We start from the raw sequence: 16795 nt of genomic DNA, 5'->3' as shown, positions 1-16795 counted from the left end.
TCTGTTTTATTTTTAATACATTTGCAAAATTTTCGAAAAACCTGTTTCATTATGGGGTATTGTGTGTAGATTGATGAGGAAAAAACTTTATGTAAAAACATTTGAAAAAGGGAAGGGGTCTGAATACCTTCTGAATGCACTATATCTTAATTATATAAGTATTCAACCTCCTGAGTCAATACATTAGAATCACCTTTGACAGCTAATACAGCTGTGAGTTTTTTTCAGGTAAGCTTTGCACACCTGGATTGTACAATATTTTCACATAATTTGTTTAATTCTTCAAGGTCTGTCAAGTTGGTTGTTGATCATTGCTAGAAAGCCATTTCCATGTCTTGCCAAAGATTTTCAAGCTGATGTAAATCAAAACTGTAACTAGACCACTCAGTAACATCCAATGGCATCTTGGTAAGCAACTCCAGTGTATATTTGGCCTTTTTTATTTTAGGTTATTGTCCTGCAGAAAGGTGAATTTCTCTCCCAGTGTCTGTTGAAAAGCAGACTGAACCAGGTTTTCCTATAGGATTTGGCCTGTGCTTAGCTCTATTCCGTTTCTTTTTATCATTAAAAAACTCCCTAGTCCTTGCCGATGACAAGCATACCCATAACAGCCACCACCGTGCTTGAAAATATGAATACTGGTACTCAGTGATGTGTTGAGTTGGTTTTGCCCCAAACATAACTCTTTGTTTTCAGGATATAAGGTTAATTTATTTGCCACATTTTTTGCAGTATTACTATAGTGCCTTGTTGCAAACAGGATGCATGTATTGGAATATTTTAATTCTGTACAGGCTTCCTTCTTTTCACTCTGTCAATTAGGTTAGTATTTTGTAGTAACTACAATGTTGTTGATTCATCCTCAGTTTTCTCCTATCACAGCCATAGAGCTTGCAATATTTTAGTCCTCAAACCCGGAAATGAGTTACCTCTGGTTCGTTGATCCCTATGTGGAAAGTTAATGGGGAAAGAATAGGGTTTTGGGATAAACTCAAAAAATAAGGTCTGAGGTTAAAACAGGCTTAGGAGATCTTATATGTTTTGTTCTATGAGATAATATCAGTCAGTTAACATGACCTATATGAATTATGGAGCCTTTATGTACTTTTTGTGCTTTTTTAAAAATACACACAGTACCAGTCAAAAGTTTGGACACACCTACTCATTTAAGGGTTTTCTTCATTTCTACTATTTATTTCTACTATTTTCTACATTGTCGAATAATAGTGAAGACATCAAAACTATGAAATAACACATATGGAATCATGTAATAACCAAAAAAGTATTAACAGGTGTGCCTTGTTAAAAGTTCATTTGTGGAATTTTTTCCTTCTTAATGCGTTTGAGCCAATCAGTTGTGTTGTGACAAGGTAGGGGTGGTATACAAAAGATAGCCCTATTTAATAAAATACCAAGTCCATATTATGGCAAGATAAAGCTCAAATAAGTAAAGAGAAATGACAGTGCATCATTACTTTAAGACATGAAGGTCAGTCAATGTGGAAAATTTCAAGAACTTTGAAAGTTTCTTCAAGTGCAGTCGCAAAAAACATGAAGCGCTATGATGAAACTGGCTCTCATGAGGACCGCCACAGGAAAGGAAGACCCAGAGTTACCTCTGCTGCAGAGGATAAGTTCATTAGAGTTACCAGCCTCAGAAATTGCAGCCCAAATAAATACTTCACAGAATTCAAGTAACAGACACATCTCAACATCAACTGTTCAGAGGAGACCGTGTGAATCAGGCCTTCAAGGTCGAATTGCTGCAAAGAAACCACTACTAAATGACACCAATAAGAAGAAGAGACTTGCTTGGGCAAAGAAACACAAGCAATGGACATTAGACCGGTGGAAATCTGTCCTTTGGTCTGATGAGTCAAAATTTGAGATTTTTGGTTCCAACCGCTGTGTCTTTGTGAGACGCAGAGTAGGTGAACGGATGATCTCCGCATGTGTGGTTCCCACCGTGACGCATGGAGGAGGAGGTGTGATGGTGTGGGGGTGCTTTGCTGGTGACACTGTCAGTGATTTTTTTAAATTCAAGGCACACTTAGCCAGCATGGCTATCACAGCATTCTGCAACAATACGCTATGCCATCTGGTTTGCGCTTAGTGGAATTATCATTTATTTTTCAACAGGACAATGACCCAACACACATCCAGGCTGTGTAAGGGCTATTTGACCAAGAAGTTGAGTGATGGAGTCCTGCATCAGATGACCTGGCCTCCACAATCACCTGACCTCAACCCAATTGAGATGGTTTGGGATGAGTTGGAACCAGAGTGAAAGAAAAGCAGCCAACAAGTGCTCAGCATATGTGGGAACTCCTTCAAGACTGTTGGAAAAGCATTCCAGGTGAAGCTGGTTGAGAGAATGCCAAGAGTGTTCAAAGCTGTCATCAAGGCAAAGGGTGGCTACTTTGAAGAATCTAAAGTATATTTTGATTTGTTTAAAAATGTTTGGTTACTACATGATTCCATATGTGTTATTTCATAGTATTGATGTCTTCACTATTATTCCACAATATAGGAAATAGTAGAAAATAAAGAAAAACCCTTGAATGAGTTGGTGTCCAAACTTTGGACTGGTAGTGTATATGCTTGAAAATAAATAAAAAAGTGACGTTCGCTGATGAAAATTATCTCAAAGAACAAAACATATAAGATATCCTAAGCCTGTGTTTACCCCAAGTTTTTTTCTGCGTTTATCCAAAATCCCTACAGAAACGACACTCATTTCCCCACAGGATTTGTCCAACGAACCATGGCGGAGTTAGTGCCTACAAAAGACGGCATTACTATTTCTCTCTATTGGCCTCATGGTGAAATCCCTGAGCGGTTTCCTTCCTCTCCGGCAACAGAGTTAGGAAGGATGCCGGTATCTTTGTAGAGGCTGCGTGTTTTGATACACCATACACATTGTAATTGATATCTTCTCCATGCTTAAAGGGATATTCAATGTCTGCTTTTTTTTACACATCTACCAGTAGGTGCTCTTTGAGAGGCATTGGAAAACCTTCCTGGTCTTTGTGGTTGAATCTGTGTTTCAAATTCACTGCTCGACTAAAGGACCTTACACATAATTGTATGTTTGGGGTACAGAGATGAAGTAGTCATTCAAAATTCATTTTATACAGTATTATTACACATGCAACTTATTATGTGACTTGTTAAGCACATTTGTACTCCTGAACTTATTTTGGCTTGCCATAACAAATGGGTTGAATACTTATTGACTCAAAACATGTCAGCTTTTCTTTTTTTATTAATTTGTAAACATTTCGAAAAACATAATTCCACTTTGACATTATGGGGTACTGTGTGTAAGTAGGCCAGTAACAAAAACATCTACATTTAATACATTTCAAGTTCAGCCTGTAACAAAACAAAATGTAGAAAAAGTCAAGGGGTGTGAATACTTTCTGAAGGCATTGTATGAGGTTTTGAGATTTGGAACCTATCTGGGCTCACTAAAGACAACTTCATAAAATTGCTAAGTGGCTAGAATTATTACAAAAATATATAATAATTAACGCCTCTGAGATGAGCTATACAATATTGGAGTCCTATTACGTTTCTGAAATTTCTGTATACAGTACATGTCATAAAGTCCTTTAAACAAAAAGGAACACAACAAGCATCAAAGTAAATCATTTTCAATTCATAAATTGATGTTACATCTATTTTACAAAATAGACTGCAGTTGTAATTGCATTGAACCTAACCCTTTGCACATATTGTCATGAACGTGAATGGCTGGCAACCTTTCTCTACAGTTGAGAAAACAGTATGTATAGAGTCAAATAAGCCATCCGCTTCCAAAGTCATATATTTTATATTTTCATACTATATCAATACAATGTAAGTGTAACAAATTATACTTTTAAATGACAGACCATTCTTGATTCTGAGGACACTTCCTTTATAGTACTCTAAATCATAAATGACAGAGCACGGCTTGAAGGTAATTCAATAGGGACTGGTGCATTGGCACCTGTAGTAGGCCTACTCTCCCTGGTTACAACCACAACAAACAATACGGTCATAACTGTTTGTTCTCAGCTTAAAGCTGGAATCCTTAATGCCGAAACAGCCACATCTATTTGTGATATTACAACAACAAATAAGTTACTGCAAACAACAAACACTGTTTTCCCCTCTGACATAATTGGACTCGAATTAGAAGAGCACAATATACACTGCAATTTCTTTTACCATGCTGCGCGATGCTCCTCAGCTTGGCAACAAAAACAAAAACAGTGGTGGTGGGGCAGCCAGTGGCGCTGTTTCCCCCTACTGCGGATTTAGTTTTTAACAATACATAACCTGATTACAAAAGAACACGGAAACATTAAAACTTCCTTTTTGTTGGGGAGAGCTAAGTGGATTGTCATTTCATATGTGGTTTAAAGATGTGTTCGCTCCCAGGTTTCGGCACCAAATACCTAAATATGAATTTGCTTTCTCCACAGCCTTTTGGACACCTCTTCTCCCAATTATACACAATACCTTCAACAATTGGGCTTACATTTCACATCTTCTCTATATTAAAGATAAGCAGGCTGTTGAATGTGTTGAATTTTTGTTACATGGTCTTTGGTTTTTGTTCAATTTTTCGAACCAATACAGAATAACACTTTCATCAAACAAATGACCCCAAATACCTTGCCCTCAGCTGTGGAGATTGATGACCCTGCTATTATTGGTCCACAATAATTGCTAGGCTATTATTGGCCGGCTCTGCTCGTAGCCAGGCTCAACAGTTCTTTTGTCTCTTTTCTACAGAGCAGGATTTTGTGCGGTCCCAAAGCAGGGTAGACTGATCCTCGTTGGCAGACTTAAATGTCAGGTGTCCTCTGTCTTTCCAAAAATGCAGCTCCGCTGCCGACTAGTGAAGACCAAGTAGCAGCTAGCTAGGGATGAAATACGACATCTCTTCAAACTATAGTAAGAGAATCAGACACATACAGTCCTCCTGATCAGAACCACAAAAGAAATCCCTGAGAGCAATATGCAGACCAGTAAAAGGAAGGAGAGCGAATAAAGCTGGAGGACATCGGTCTTAGAAATGTCTCCTGAAATGAAAGCCTGTCATCTCTTGATTTGGTTTCAGCCCAACCATCCACAGAACCATGGACATCTGAGAGTTCTTGGAGGGTAGGAAAGAAAGAAATAGGATTGAAAATGAGCAAAAAAAAGATTGTGGTTTATTGATCCATAAAAAAAGGTCCTTCACTCCATCAATGCTGAGGTCCACTCTGACTGTCCTCCAGGGATATAGATGTCCAGCTCATACATGGTCAAATACAATTGAATCCCCAAGGCTCCATAATGACTCCATTCTACCACCTCTTCCCTCAAGTCACAGGTAAAAGATCAAGACAAGATCAGTAGATAAGTAGTCTGGGAATGTATGACCTCAAAAGGCCTTGGGGCTGGGATAGACCTTTTTTAAACTACAAGCATTGATGGTGCAGGCTTTAAAAGTTGGATTCTTCTGGCTTTGTTGGTTGTGAATTCAAAGATGCTTTTTTAACACAAAGCAATCTCCCCCAAATTACGTTGAACCAACATGGAATAGATGTTGAATTGACGTCTGTGCCCAGTGGCATAGTTCTGCTAAAAACACCTCAGCTTGACTGCACACTAAATCATTGTGTTAGACATAGCAACTAAAGGACAATAATGCTGACAAAAGAGGTCTGGGGGCCTAGTATTGACTCCATGCACAGCACAATTTGGATCCTATACAACGCAATGCAGATAGATTTCAGCTCAAATGACGATTCAGTCAGTGGTAGCAGGTTGGCATTTATTAGGATGACTCGTGTACTGGAGGCATCTCTGCAGGGTAGTCACTTGCTGGCACAGCCACAAAGGCATAAAATCTTATTTTTAAAACTAACCTTAACACTAACCTTAACCACACTGCTAACTTTATGCCTAACCCTATTCAAACATTTAGACTTAAAGGCTCACTTTTTACGAGACATAGCTAATTTTGACTTTGCAGCTGGCCCATTAAGTGTAAATCGCTCAGTACTGCCTCCAGTACAAGATTCATACTAATACACGTCAACGTGCGCAGTGGTTGGCTAACACAAAATGCTTTCTTCTTTACCACACAATGACCAAAGTGAATCTGATGATTTTGTCTTCCAACAAATCATGTTTTAATTACTTAATTTTTTCTATAATGATAATTAGAGAAGACATTCATCATTCCATCATTATCCTAAGCCTAATGGTTAAACAATAAACGAACACATGCACGTGACCTTGCCATGTCAATTTAAAGTGCGGGGGAATCAACCCAACCCATCCCTAGACCTTAACAGAATAATGACTTTGAGCCTTTATAATGTGAATTGTGCCTATCAACCATGTTATTAATGAAAATGACATTGCTATACACTGATCTGGCTCCATAGCTAATTAGTCTTTACTTTTTAATTTCCCACATCCCCTAAAGTTTATTACAATGACCCTATCAATTCATCTCAAAAGGCATTTATAATAGAATCAAACACACCTTTGCCTTTTCATTGATTGATGTTGAGAATAAAAAAACTATTGGATAGCCTATATTTGGATAATTTGCCCTGTGCAAGCAAGATTTAGTTCTGTATTTCAAGATTAATGTTTGGGTTTGGCATATCAGTTATCATTAACATTGTGTTCTAAACGTATTACTAACCTTTTATAATGTCTTATAACCTAGTTAAGTTACACATTTAGTTATTATGAATAGCTTACATTATGAATAGAGCCTACATATGAAATGACTAGGCACAGCTATCATTACATAGTTGTAATAAGCATGCCATTGCCTTGCCAAAACGGACTATAGTTAATAGGCTAGTCCAGTATTTAGACTAGATGTCAGTGCCGACTTGTTGTGTATAGTTACAGTGCCCTAATACGCAGATATATATTCACCATCTAGTCTCTCCTGGTCCATCATCTTCTCTTCCATGCGGTCTCTCCTGGTCCATCATCTTCTCTTCCATGCGGTCTCTCCTGGTCCATCATCTTCTCTTCCATGCGGTCTCTCCTGGTCCATCATCTTCTCTTCCATGCGGTCTCTCCTGGTCCATCATCTTCTCTTCCATGCAGTCTCTCCTGGTCCAACATCTTCTCTTCCATGCGGTCTCTCCTGGTCCATCATCTTCTCTTCCATGCAGTCTCTCCTGGTCCATCATCTTCTCTTCCATGCGGTCTCTCCTGGTCCATCATCTTCTCTTCCATGCGGTCTCTCCTGGTCCATCATCTTCTCTTCCATGCGGTCTCTCCTGGTCCATCATCTTCTCTTCCATGCGGTCTCTCCTGGTCCATCATCTTCTCTTCCATGCGGTCTCTCCTGGTCCATCATCTTCTCTTCCATGCGGTCTCTCCTGGTCCATCATCTTCTCTTCCATGCGGTCTCTCCTGGTCCAACATCTTCTCTTCCATGCAGTCTCTCCTGGTCCAACATCTTCTCTTCCATGCGGTCTCTCCTGGTCCATCATCTTCTCTTCCATGCGGTCTCTCCTGGTCCATCATCTTCTCTTCCATGCGGTCTCTCCTGGTCCATCATCTTCTCTTCCATGCGGTCTCTCCTGGTCCATCATCTTCTCTTCCATGCGGTCTCTCCTGGTCCATCATCTTCTCTTCCATGCGGTCTCTCCTGGTCCAACATCTTCTCTTCCATGCAGTCTCTCCTGGTCCAACATCTTCTCTTCCATGCGGTCTCTCCTGGTCCATCATCTTCTCTTCCATGCGGTCTCTCCTGGTCCATCATCTTCTCTTCCATGCGGTCTCTCCTGGTCCATCATCTTGTCTTCCATGCGGTCTCTCCTGGTCCATCATCTTCTCTTCCATGCGGTCTCTCCTGGTCCATCATCTTCTCTTCCATGCGGTCTCTCCTGGTCCATCATCTTCTCTTCCATGCGGTCTCTCCTGGTCCATCATCTTCTCTTCCATGCGGTCTCTCCTGGTCCATCATCTTGTCTTCCATGCGGTCTCTCCTGGTCCAACATCTTCTCTTCCATGCGGTCTCTCCTGGTCCATCATCTTCTCTTCCATGCGGTCTCTCCTGGTCCATCATCTTCTCTTCCATGCGGTCTCTCCTGGTCCAACATCTTCTCCTCCCATGCGAAGCAAGACTGATTTACAGTGTAAACTGCAGTGTTTCCGAGGCCATGCGGGGACTACATTCTACACCTGCCCTGCATCTAAACTACATTCCCAGCCCACGTATCACTGACTCTCTCTGCGCGGGTTGTCACTAGTTACCGAAGCCACAAAGTCAAAATTTACTAGACTATATCGTAGTAATTCATGAAAACAGAAATGTGCGTTTTGGTATTAATGTATGGTTAGGATTAGGCATACAGTTAGCAGTGTGTTTTAGATCAGTGTATAAGGTTAGTGTTAGGTTTAAAGACAGATTTTAAGAAGATCAATTGTAAAAAAAAAAAAGGCGTGGTTTGTGGCTGTGGTAACTAGTGACGACCCTTTGCGCGCTTTGCGTGCCAACATTTGCTCTGCGTTCCATATCTGGAATGAACGATCCAATGGAGCAAAGTAATGCACGATGGGAGTGGTTCCGTTATGAGGTCACGGTGAGGGTCTGATTGAACAGGGGGCGCAGCAGCAGGCGGAGAGTTGCACTGGATGATGATAAACATGAGCGAGAGAGACACACACACACACACACTGAATATGCGATAGCAAGAAACAGTTTATTTCAATTAGGCTAGTAAAGCGAATCTCGGATAGAAAGGCGACCAGAGGATTGCGCTTCTACGAGAGGGAACATATATTATAGAGCTGTTCTGTTGTAGTTACAGACGAGCTGAACAGGAAGAATTCCCTTGCTTTCTGAGAGCGAGACGGAGTGACTCTGAGGCAATGAGACATAAGAACAGTGAAGAAAGTTTCAATTTCTAAAACAAACTGAAACTCACGACTACAGCGCGGAACACAGAAACCATGCACTCTATGTACAGTGTTGGGTAATTGCCGTTTCATGCGCATTTTAACGGATCGTTTTCTTTCCTGGTTTACAAGAACCAGGACAAAAGTTTATCTAGCGGAACGTATAACAACATACAGCACAAATCTAGACTGTTTACCGGAACTTTGAGCCTTTTAGAAGAACTGTGTGGTGTTCTTCGCATTGCATAGCTTAGCTGGTATTTTCTGCCTCGCTGGACTGGTGATTTGGGGGTCCGCGGGCGGGTTGTGGATATATATGAATTGTTTTTCTCCCATGGCCTCTGCCAGGATGTACTTTATAACGAGATGCATTTTAATATCCATGATTTGGAGGAGCAACTGGGCTCTTTTATGTCTGCCGTGTGATGAATCTAAATGCGAGGAGCCAAAGCATTGCTCTGGCGCCGTGGTGCTCGGTATCTGCGGCTGCTGCTCGGTCTGTGCCAAACAGAAAAACGAGAGCTGCGGTGGTGTCTACGGTCTGTACGGGACTTGCGACCGTGGGCTCCGGTGCGTGATCAGACCGCCGCTGAACGGTGGATCCATCACGCAGTATGAAGTCGGAGTCTGTGAAGGTTTGTATTCTATTTACACTGTTTCACCATAACGAATAGGGCTTATGCTCGGCATTAAAGTTCAAACAAAACACATGTTCAATGCACAAAGATGTTCCACTTTGGCTATGCATGGCTATCATATCAAAATCACATGTATAGTCTAGTCTACAATGCATCATATAGAAGGCATTAAAATGAGTTGAAAATAATAGCAATGGGCAATGTTTGCTCTATTAGGCTGCTAGTTAACCTATTATACAATATGCCTAATAATGTTAGACTGGCTAATAATAATGACGAATAGATTATTATTGTGTAGCTGTAGCCTACATACTATGAAGTTATTCCTATTTCAAAAGTGAATGATGTGGCTTTTCACGCTGTTTTCATTTTTACAGTCAAAGTAGAGCTACATAACTTGTAGCTGCATAAACATGTCTGTCCATGCTGCTGGTCTGGCGGTGTGGTGGGGGTTTGGAATAAGAGCCTGATTGAGCAAGTGAACTGGTTTTAATGTGTTTGCAGGATGTCGGTTTTCCATTTCTTTAGGGTAATGCTAACGGGTTTCGTGCTGTTTTTGGACGCGGTGCCAGCCCCTCTTTCCGCTGAGGCTTGTTGGTTTTTCAATGGAATGTCTGCTATGCAACTCAATTTACGCGTCAGCACCGTTTATTTTACATCGCCCCGAACGAATAGGACATGCACTGTCTGCTAATACCTGGAATCACAGGTGTCGCCTATTATCAAAGACAGTACAGTATGAAGATAGGAATAAACTGATTATCCAATAGAAATCCCCGATCACACTTGTAGGCAATGTCATGGCGGCGTTGGCAAGCTAAACTCAAGCGCAGACAAACGTCATCGCTTATAACGTTTGTCTCGCGCCTAACTGCGCGTGTGCAGGCCGTCAAATCAAAGTAACTTCTTCGATATAAAGTAGTTTTAGACGAAAATTAAAACCTAACAGTTTGTCACTTTTACGAGATTGGAGTAATAAAATGTTCAGCTACTTAAGACATTGACTCAAATGTAGGCTGTGCTTTAGATTTCGTGAAAATGTACAACTAAGGAATAATTTTTCACTTCTCTTATTGACATGGTCTGTTTGGTCTGTTTCACAAGCTTTCCCGGAAGTCTCGCGATGTTGCGCCTCGGTTTAGAAACTCTGTGCTATTATCCTTTGTGGCCATGTCGGAATTCGTGGTAAAATGCCAACATCAGGGTTACCCAACTGTTGGCCCGCGGGCCGAATTTGGCCCGTTGGTGGTTTTATTTAGACCCCAAGTTTGAAATAAAATACATTTTTGTTTCATTGTTGGACATAAAAGACTGTAAAAACAGCAGGAATTCAGCTCCAAGTGATTTTTATTTAAGAAATCTGTGTACAAATGTAAGCAAGGTTTGAAATCATTATGTTTTATGCAAACATTATACTGTATCTGTTTAGGCTTCTTGCGGTCAATTTGCAGTCTACAAATTATTACAAATTGTGTTCCGGCCCACGGACCAACCGCTCAAGAACAAATTGGCCTGCGGCTGAATCTATTTGATGATCCCATGCCTACATTTACCTTTTTAGTAATTTCACTAGTGGAATGTTGATGAAGGGTCTAGAGTCCTTGAATATAGCAGAAATAAATAATCTGACAGCTTTTGATTTAATATTAAATTCCTTTCACATGGGAGAATAGTTCAATAATTCTTTTGTATTTTCTTCAAGCTTCAATCCCCAGTCCCTTCCACCTTTATAGGCTGCAGTCCAAACAATTAAAAGACACACCCTATCCCCTCAGCCCTCAAATTAAGTGGCCACTTCTGATGATGTATCCTGATGTCTGACGAGTATACACTTGCAGGGCAAGGGGCGAGGAAGGAAAGAATGATTTTTAAATGGACCGTCCATGCCCGGAAATTTGTCACTCGTTCATCCTGCGATGATTGTGTTTTCAGCCACCGGTAGCTTGTGAGTGCTTTATATGCACTACAGTCAATTATGATTGCATGTCTAGTTATATTAACTATACACTTATTAATATACGCCTACAGTGTGATAGCTAGCAAATTAATTAGCTAACTAACGTTAGCCTGTCTAGCTGGAACTTCTGAAGAAGAAAAATGTTTTATTTCTACAATATCCAAAAGATAACCAAACAAAAACATATTTACTTTTTACGAGACGTGTTTGTGTCGTCATGTGCATTAGTAACACAATTTCGAACTTATTTGCATTCGTTTTTACTTACACTTGTATGTTGACTTCTCCATTGATGTTGTTTTTAAGTTTTGGTGGACTTTTCTTCACGGATGTACAATCATTGCGAATTGAATTCTGTGGAGTTTCAGGCCCGGAGTGAACATAATTGTACACTCGCAAATTCGACTGAAAACGAGGGCTGAGGGGCTTACCTTGCAAACTTCCCTTGCTTGGCTAATCATTTGAACCTCCCTCCAAGATGGTGACGGGGATTCCCCCAAGGGCATAAGGAGGGTAAGTGGGCGAGGGTGTGTCTTTTATGAGTTTGAACCGAAGTTTGAACCGAAGCCATTGAATCCAGTGGAGGATGCTGAGGGAAGGAGGGCTTAAAATAATGTCTGGAATGGAGTCAATGGAGTGGTATCAACCACATCAAAGACGTGGTTTACATGTGTTTAATACCATTCCATTGACTTCATTCCAGCCATTATTATGGGCCGTCCTCCCCTCAGCAGTCTCCACTGATAGAATCCCAGTGGAGAGGAAAACGGATTAATATAATGAATGCTTTTAAAGTCCATGTGATATCTGTTACAGTATGTCTCATTCTAAAGGCGCTGACAGACTGTGCCGTGGACGGGGTTACCTATTAATTTTCAGTGAAGCCTAGGCGGGGGGCGAAATTCTATCCAGGCGGACAGCCCGAGCGGTCAGTTGTGCTCCTGCCTGTGGAAGCCGCTCTGCCGAGGCAGAGAAAATAGGATTCTGCAATGCGAGAGGGATAACTGGGCCCAAAATTTGTCTTCTCCAGCAGGTGGCGTTTTTTGGGCAAGGAGGTTTTGCGTCGAGGTCAATGAGAGTGTCGAATTTGGTAAAAAAGAAATTGAATGGATAATTAGCTATGTGTGACTTATTTGATCGAATAGAAGTTTCGCAATGATTAGGTTGTTACGAGTGTACTGATATAAGTAGGACACAAAACATCCCGGCAACTTTGAGAAAAAAACACTTTATATTGAAGTTGTACCTGGTCGTCACTAGTTACCATAGCCACAAAGTAATAAATCAAATCAAATTTCAAATCAAATTTATTCAAATCTAATCAAATCAATTTATATAGCCCTTCTTACATCAGCTGATATCTCAAAGTGCTGTACAGAAACCCAGCCTAAAACCCCAAACAGCAAGCAATGCAGGTGTAGAAGCACGGTGGCTAGGAAAAACTCCCTGGAAAGGCCAAAACCTAGGAAGAAACCTAGAGAGGAACCAGGCTATGAGGGGTGGCCAGTCCTCTTCTGGCTGTGCCGGGTGGAGATTATAACAGAACATGGCCAAGATGTTCAAATGTTCATAAATGACCAGCATGGTCAAATAATAATAATCACAGTAGTTGTCGAGGGTGCAGCAAGTCAGCACCTCAGGAGTATGTCAGTTGGCTTTTCATAGCCGATCATTAAGAGTATCTCTACCGCTCCTGCGGTCTCTAGAGAGTTGAAAACAGCAGGTCTGGGACAGGTAGCACGTCCGGTGAACAGGTCAGGCAGAACAGTTGAAACTGGAGCAGCAGCACGGCCAGGTGGACTGGGGACAGCAAGGAGTCATCATGCCAGGTAGTCCTGAGGCATGGTCCTAAGGCTCAGGTCCTCCGAGAGAGAGAAAGAAAGAGAGAAAGAGAGAATTAGAGAGAGCATACTTAAATTCACACAGGACACCGGATAAGACAGGAGAAGTACTCCAGATATAACAAACTGACCCTAGCCCCCCGACACATAAACTACTGCAGCATAAATACTGGAGGCTGAGACAGGAGGGGTCAGGAGACACTGTGGCCCCATCCGATGATACCCCCGGACAGGGCCAAACAGGAAGGATATAACCCTACCCACTTTGCCAAAGCACAGCCTCCACACCACTAGAGGGATATCTTCAACCACCAACTTACCATCCTGAGACAAGGCCGAGTATAGCCCACAAAGATCTCCGCCACGGCACAACCCAAGGGGGGGCGCCAACCCAGACAGGAAGATCACGTCAGTGACTCAACCCACTCAAGTGACGCACCCCTCCTAGGGATGGCATGAAATAGCACCAGTAAGCCAGTGACTCAGCCCCTGTAATAGGGTTAGAGGCAGAGAATCCCAGTGGAGAGAGGGGAACCGGCCAGGCAGAGACAGCAAGGGCGGTTCGTTGCTCCAGAGCCTTTCCATTCACCTTCACACTCCTGGGCCAGACTACACTCAATCATATGACCCACTGAAGAGATGAGTCTTCAGTAAAGACTTAAAAGTTGAGACCGAGTCTCCTATTTCTACAATTTATCTCGTTAAAATATGATTTTAAACCTAACCTTAACCACACTACTGACATTATGCCTAACCTTTAATGAAGACCAAAAAGGTAATTTTAGTTTTCATGAATTATTACGTTGTGCCTGTTGTTCACGTGCGTATTTGCCCTCTCATTGGCTAGAATGGTCCCACCTGATCTTGCCTCCTCCCGACTGGCCTCTATTTTCGAAGACATTACTTTTCATTGTTTTCAAAGATGGCGCCAACAGACTTCGCAGCTCTGCATTTAGCTCCTAAGCAGAAGCATTTTGCTACACCCACAATATACATCTGATAAATATGTGTATGGGACCAATACAATTTGATTTGATTTAGAGTATCTGGTCAATATAACAGATTATCTGTGATTCTGCTCTATTATTTGTTGTTGACCAATCACTGTAAAAAAAACTTTAAAAAACGGAGTCTACGTGGTGATACAGAAGGACCAGCTAACTTGTCCACTCTAGCTAGCTGGCTAACACCAGTCACATTTAACAATTAGAATCATAGTTTTCTAACCCATTTTTGGAATAATAATTTCTGTTGCATGTAAGTATGTTTTTGTTGTTATAGCGTTAATCTATTCGCACGTTGATAAAGTTAGTTTATTTCGTTGCTATGTTCACCGGCGGCTGTCGCATAGACTGTGGGCTGTCGTCCTCGTATGTGAAGGCACTAGCCGCTTTTACTAGAGGGACACGTTGTGTATTCGGCCGGGTACTTTACGATATTCTGCTGGATGTCTGACAAGCGCTTAAATACTTAAATGAAATGAACCCTTTACACTCGTGGGAAGTAGGGCCAAAATGAAATGTTTCAAACAGAAGAAATATGAGAAGCATATGCATAACCATGGTAGCAATTGAAAGGGAACAATTTGGAGATTATGGGGAAATTATCAGACCAAAACTGAGGACACAACAGTTCACCTGACACAAGACTGAATCCAAACATTACACTGTGGATTTTATGTGCATTTTACATTTACTGTACTTTTGGCAGCATTTGTCGATGACTAAATCTGAAAATAATCTGTATATATTCAGTAACATAATAATATTCATGGGAAATGTGGGGTAGGTGCAACATAAGACAAAAAAATGACAAGGGTTTGAGTAAGAGGTCTAACCGGAGTCTCCAAGTGGCCACACACCTCTCCAAAGTGTAGAAAGTTAGTAAATCATTTCAGTGCACTTTTTTGACTCAAGGAGCCATCAAATATTAGGTTGTTTTTTGAGGTCTCCTAGCTGTGCCATTAATAAATATTCTTCGGGATCGGTGTTCCTTCCTCGGGACGGTTGAGCTAACGTAGGCTTATGCGATTAGCATGAGGTTGTAAGTAACAAGAACATTTCCCAGGACATAGACATATCAGATACGGGCAGAAAGCTTAAATGATTGTTAATCTAACTGCACTGTCCAATTTACAGTCGCTATTACAGTGAAAGAATACCATGCTATTGTTTGAGGAGAGTGCACAATTTTTAACATGAAAAGTGATTAATAAATAAATGAGGCACATTTGGGCAGTCTTGGCACAACATTTTGAACAGAAATGCAATGGTTCATTGGATCAGTCTTAAACGTTGCACACACACTGATGCCATCTAGTGGCCAAAATCTAAATTCCATCTGGGCTGGAATAATACATTATGGCCTTTCTCTTGCATTTCAAAGATGATGGTACAAAAAATACAAAAGAATGGTTGTTTTTTTCTTTGTATTATCTTTTACCAGATCTATTATGTTATATTCTACTACATTCCTTTCACATTTCCATAAACGTCAAAGTGTTTCCTTTCAAATGGTACCAAGAATATGCATATCCTTGCAGGCAGTTAGATTTGGGTATGTCACTTTAGGCGAAAATTGAAAAAAAGGGGCTAATCCTTAAGAGGTTTTTAAGGAACTGAAGCAAGCACACTTCTATTTGTTCGTTTGGAACACAGCCCTACATCCCCACCATTACACAATTACTGTTTTTGTTTACTCAATCTAAAAACTGTCCATTATTAAAGACATCCTCTGGAACTTTGTCGACTAGTAAGTATTTTCTAACCTCCCGCTTTGGGCTGGATGTGTCATTTTGTAGTTCATACATGCGTATTCTTTAGGCAGAATTACTATCTTACCTCAACTAGCCACTAAATCCCTAGTTTGAAAGCGACTGTTTTCTGGAACCTGTGCTGCACCATTTCCCCCTACATTTTCCCCATGTGGGCCAGCCCCCTAGCAATTCGAGTTTCAGCCCCTTGTTATTTGAGTGACAGCCAGCAAACACACAGCAGAAATAAAGAGAGCACTACTTTCAGATCTACTGGCTAAAAAGTATGCAATAGTACCAAAGAATCCACTTTAATCGCAATCTGAGTCAGGTGGGCATAATTTTAAAGCTTTTACTGCCAACATGACTAGCTAAGTTATAAAATATGATCTTACGGTAAGTCACTTCAGAGAAACAGATAGTAATTTTGGTAAGCAAAGTATGGATTCATGAGGGCATTCAGGTGCGTGTTCCGCTGCAAATTTTCTTCACAATACGACAAACAGGCTATTTTTGTTCAGAAAATAGGGTAGGAAGTAGGAAGTTATGTCATTTTTGTAACTGTACATCAAACATAGTGATCATAAACGTTGACACTATAAATTACATGAGTTTTATAATATGGAAATGTGAAGTGCACATTTGGACCAGGTTTGTGGTTTGCATGTATGACATCAGCGTCTCATCT

At 41.0% G+C, this 16795-nt stretch overlaps 1 protein-coding gene across 1 annotated transcript in view; it reads left to right on the top strand.

Annotated features, from left to right (window-relative positions):
* Window positions 1-8685: 8685 nt before the first annotated feature.
* Window positions 8686-16795, top strand: part of LOC120060406 (cysteine-rich motor neuron 1 protein-like) — a 126582-nt gene continuing 118472 nt past the window's right edge. Inside the window, exon 1 of the mRNA XM_039009711.1 lies at window positions 8686-9554. Within this exon, the coding sequence (XP_038865639.1) occupies window positions 9236-9554 (319 nt within the window). The 5' untranslated portion in view covers window positions 8686-9235. The remainder of the gene's footprint in view (window positions 9555-16795) is intronic.

Source organism: Salvelinus namaycush, chromosome 15 (genome assembly GCF_016432855.1).
Source record: "Salvelinus namaycush isolate Seneca chromosome 15, SaNama_1.0, whole genome shotgun sequence".
In the NCBI taxonomy this organism is placed as follows: domain Eukaryota; kingdom Metazoa; phylum Chordata; class Actinopteri; order Salmoniformes; family Salmonidae; genus Salvelinus; species Salvelinus namaycush.
The sequence above is the reverse complement of the archived record's forward strand: the minus strand, read 5'-3'. Positions and strand labels throughout refer to the sequence as shown.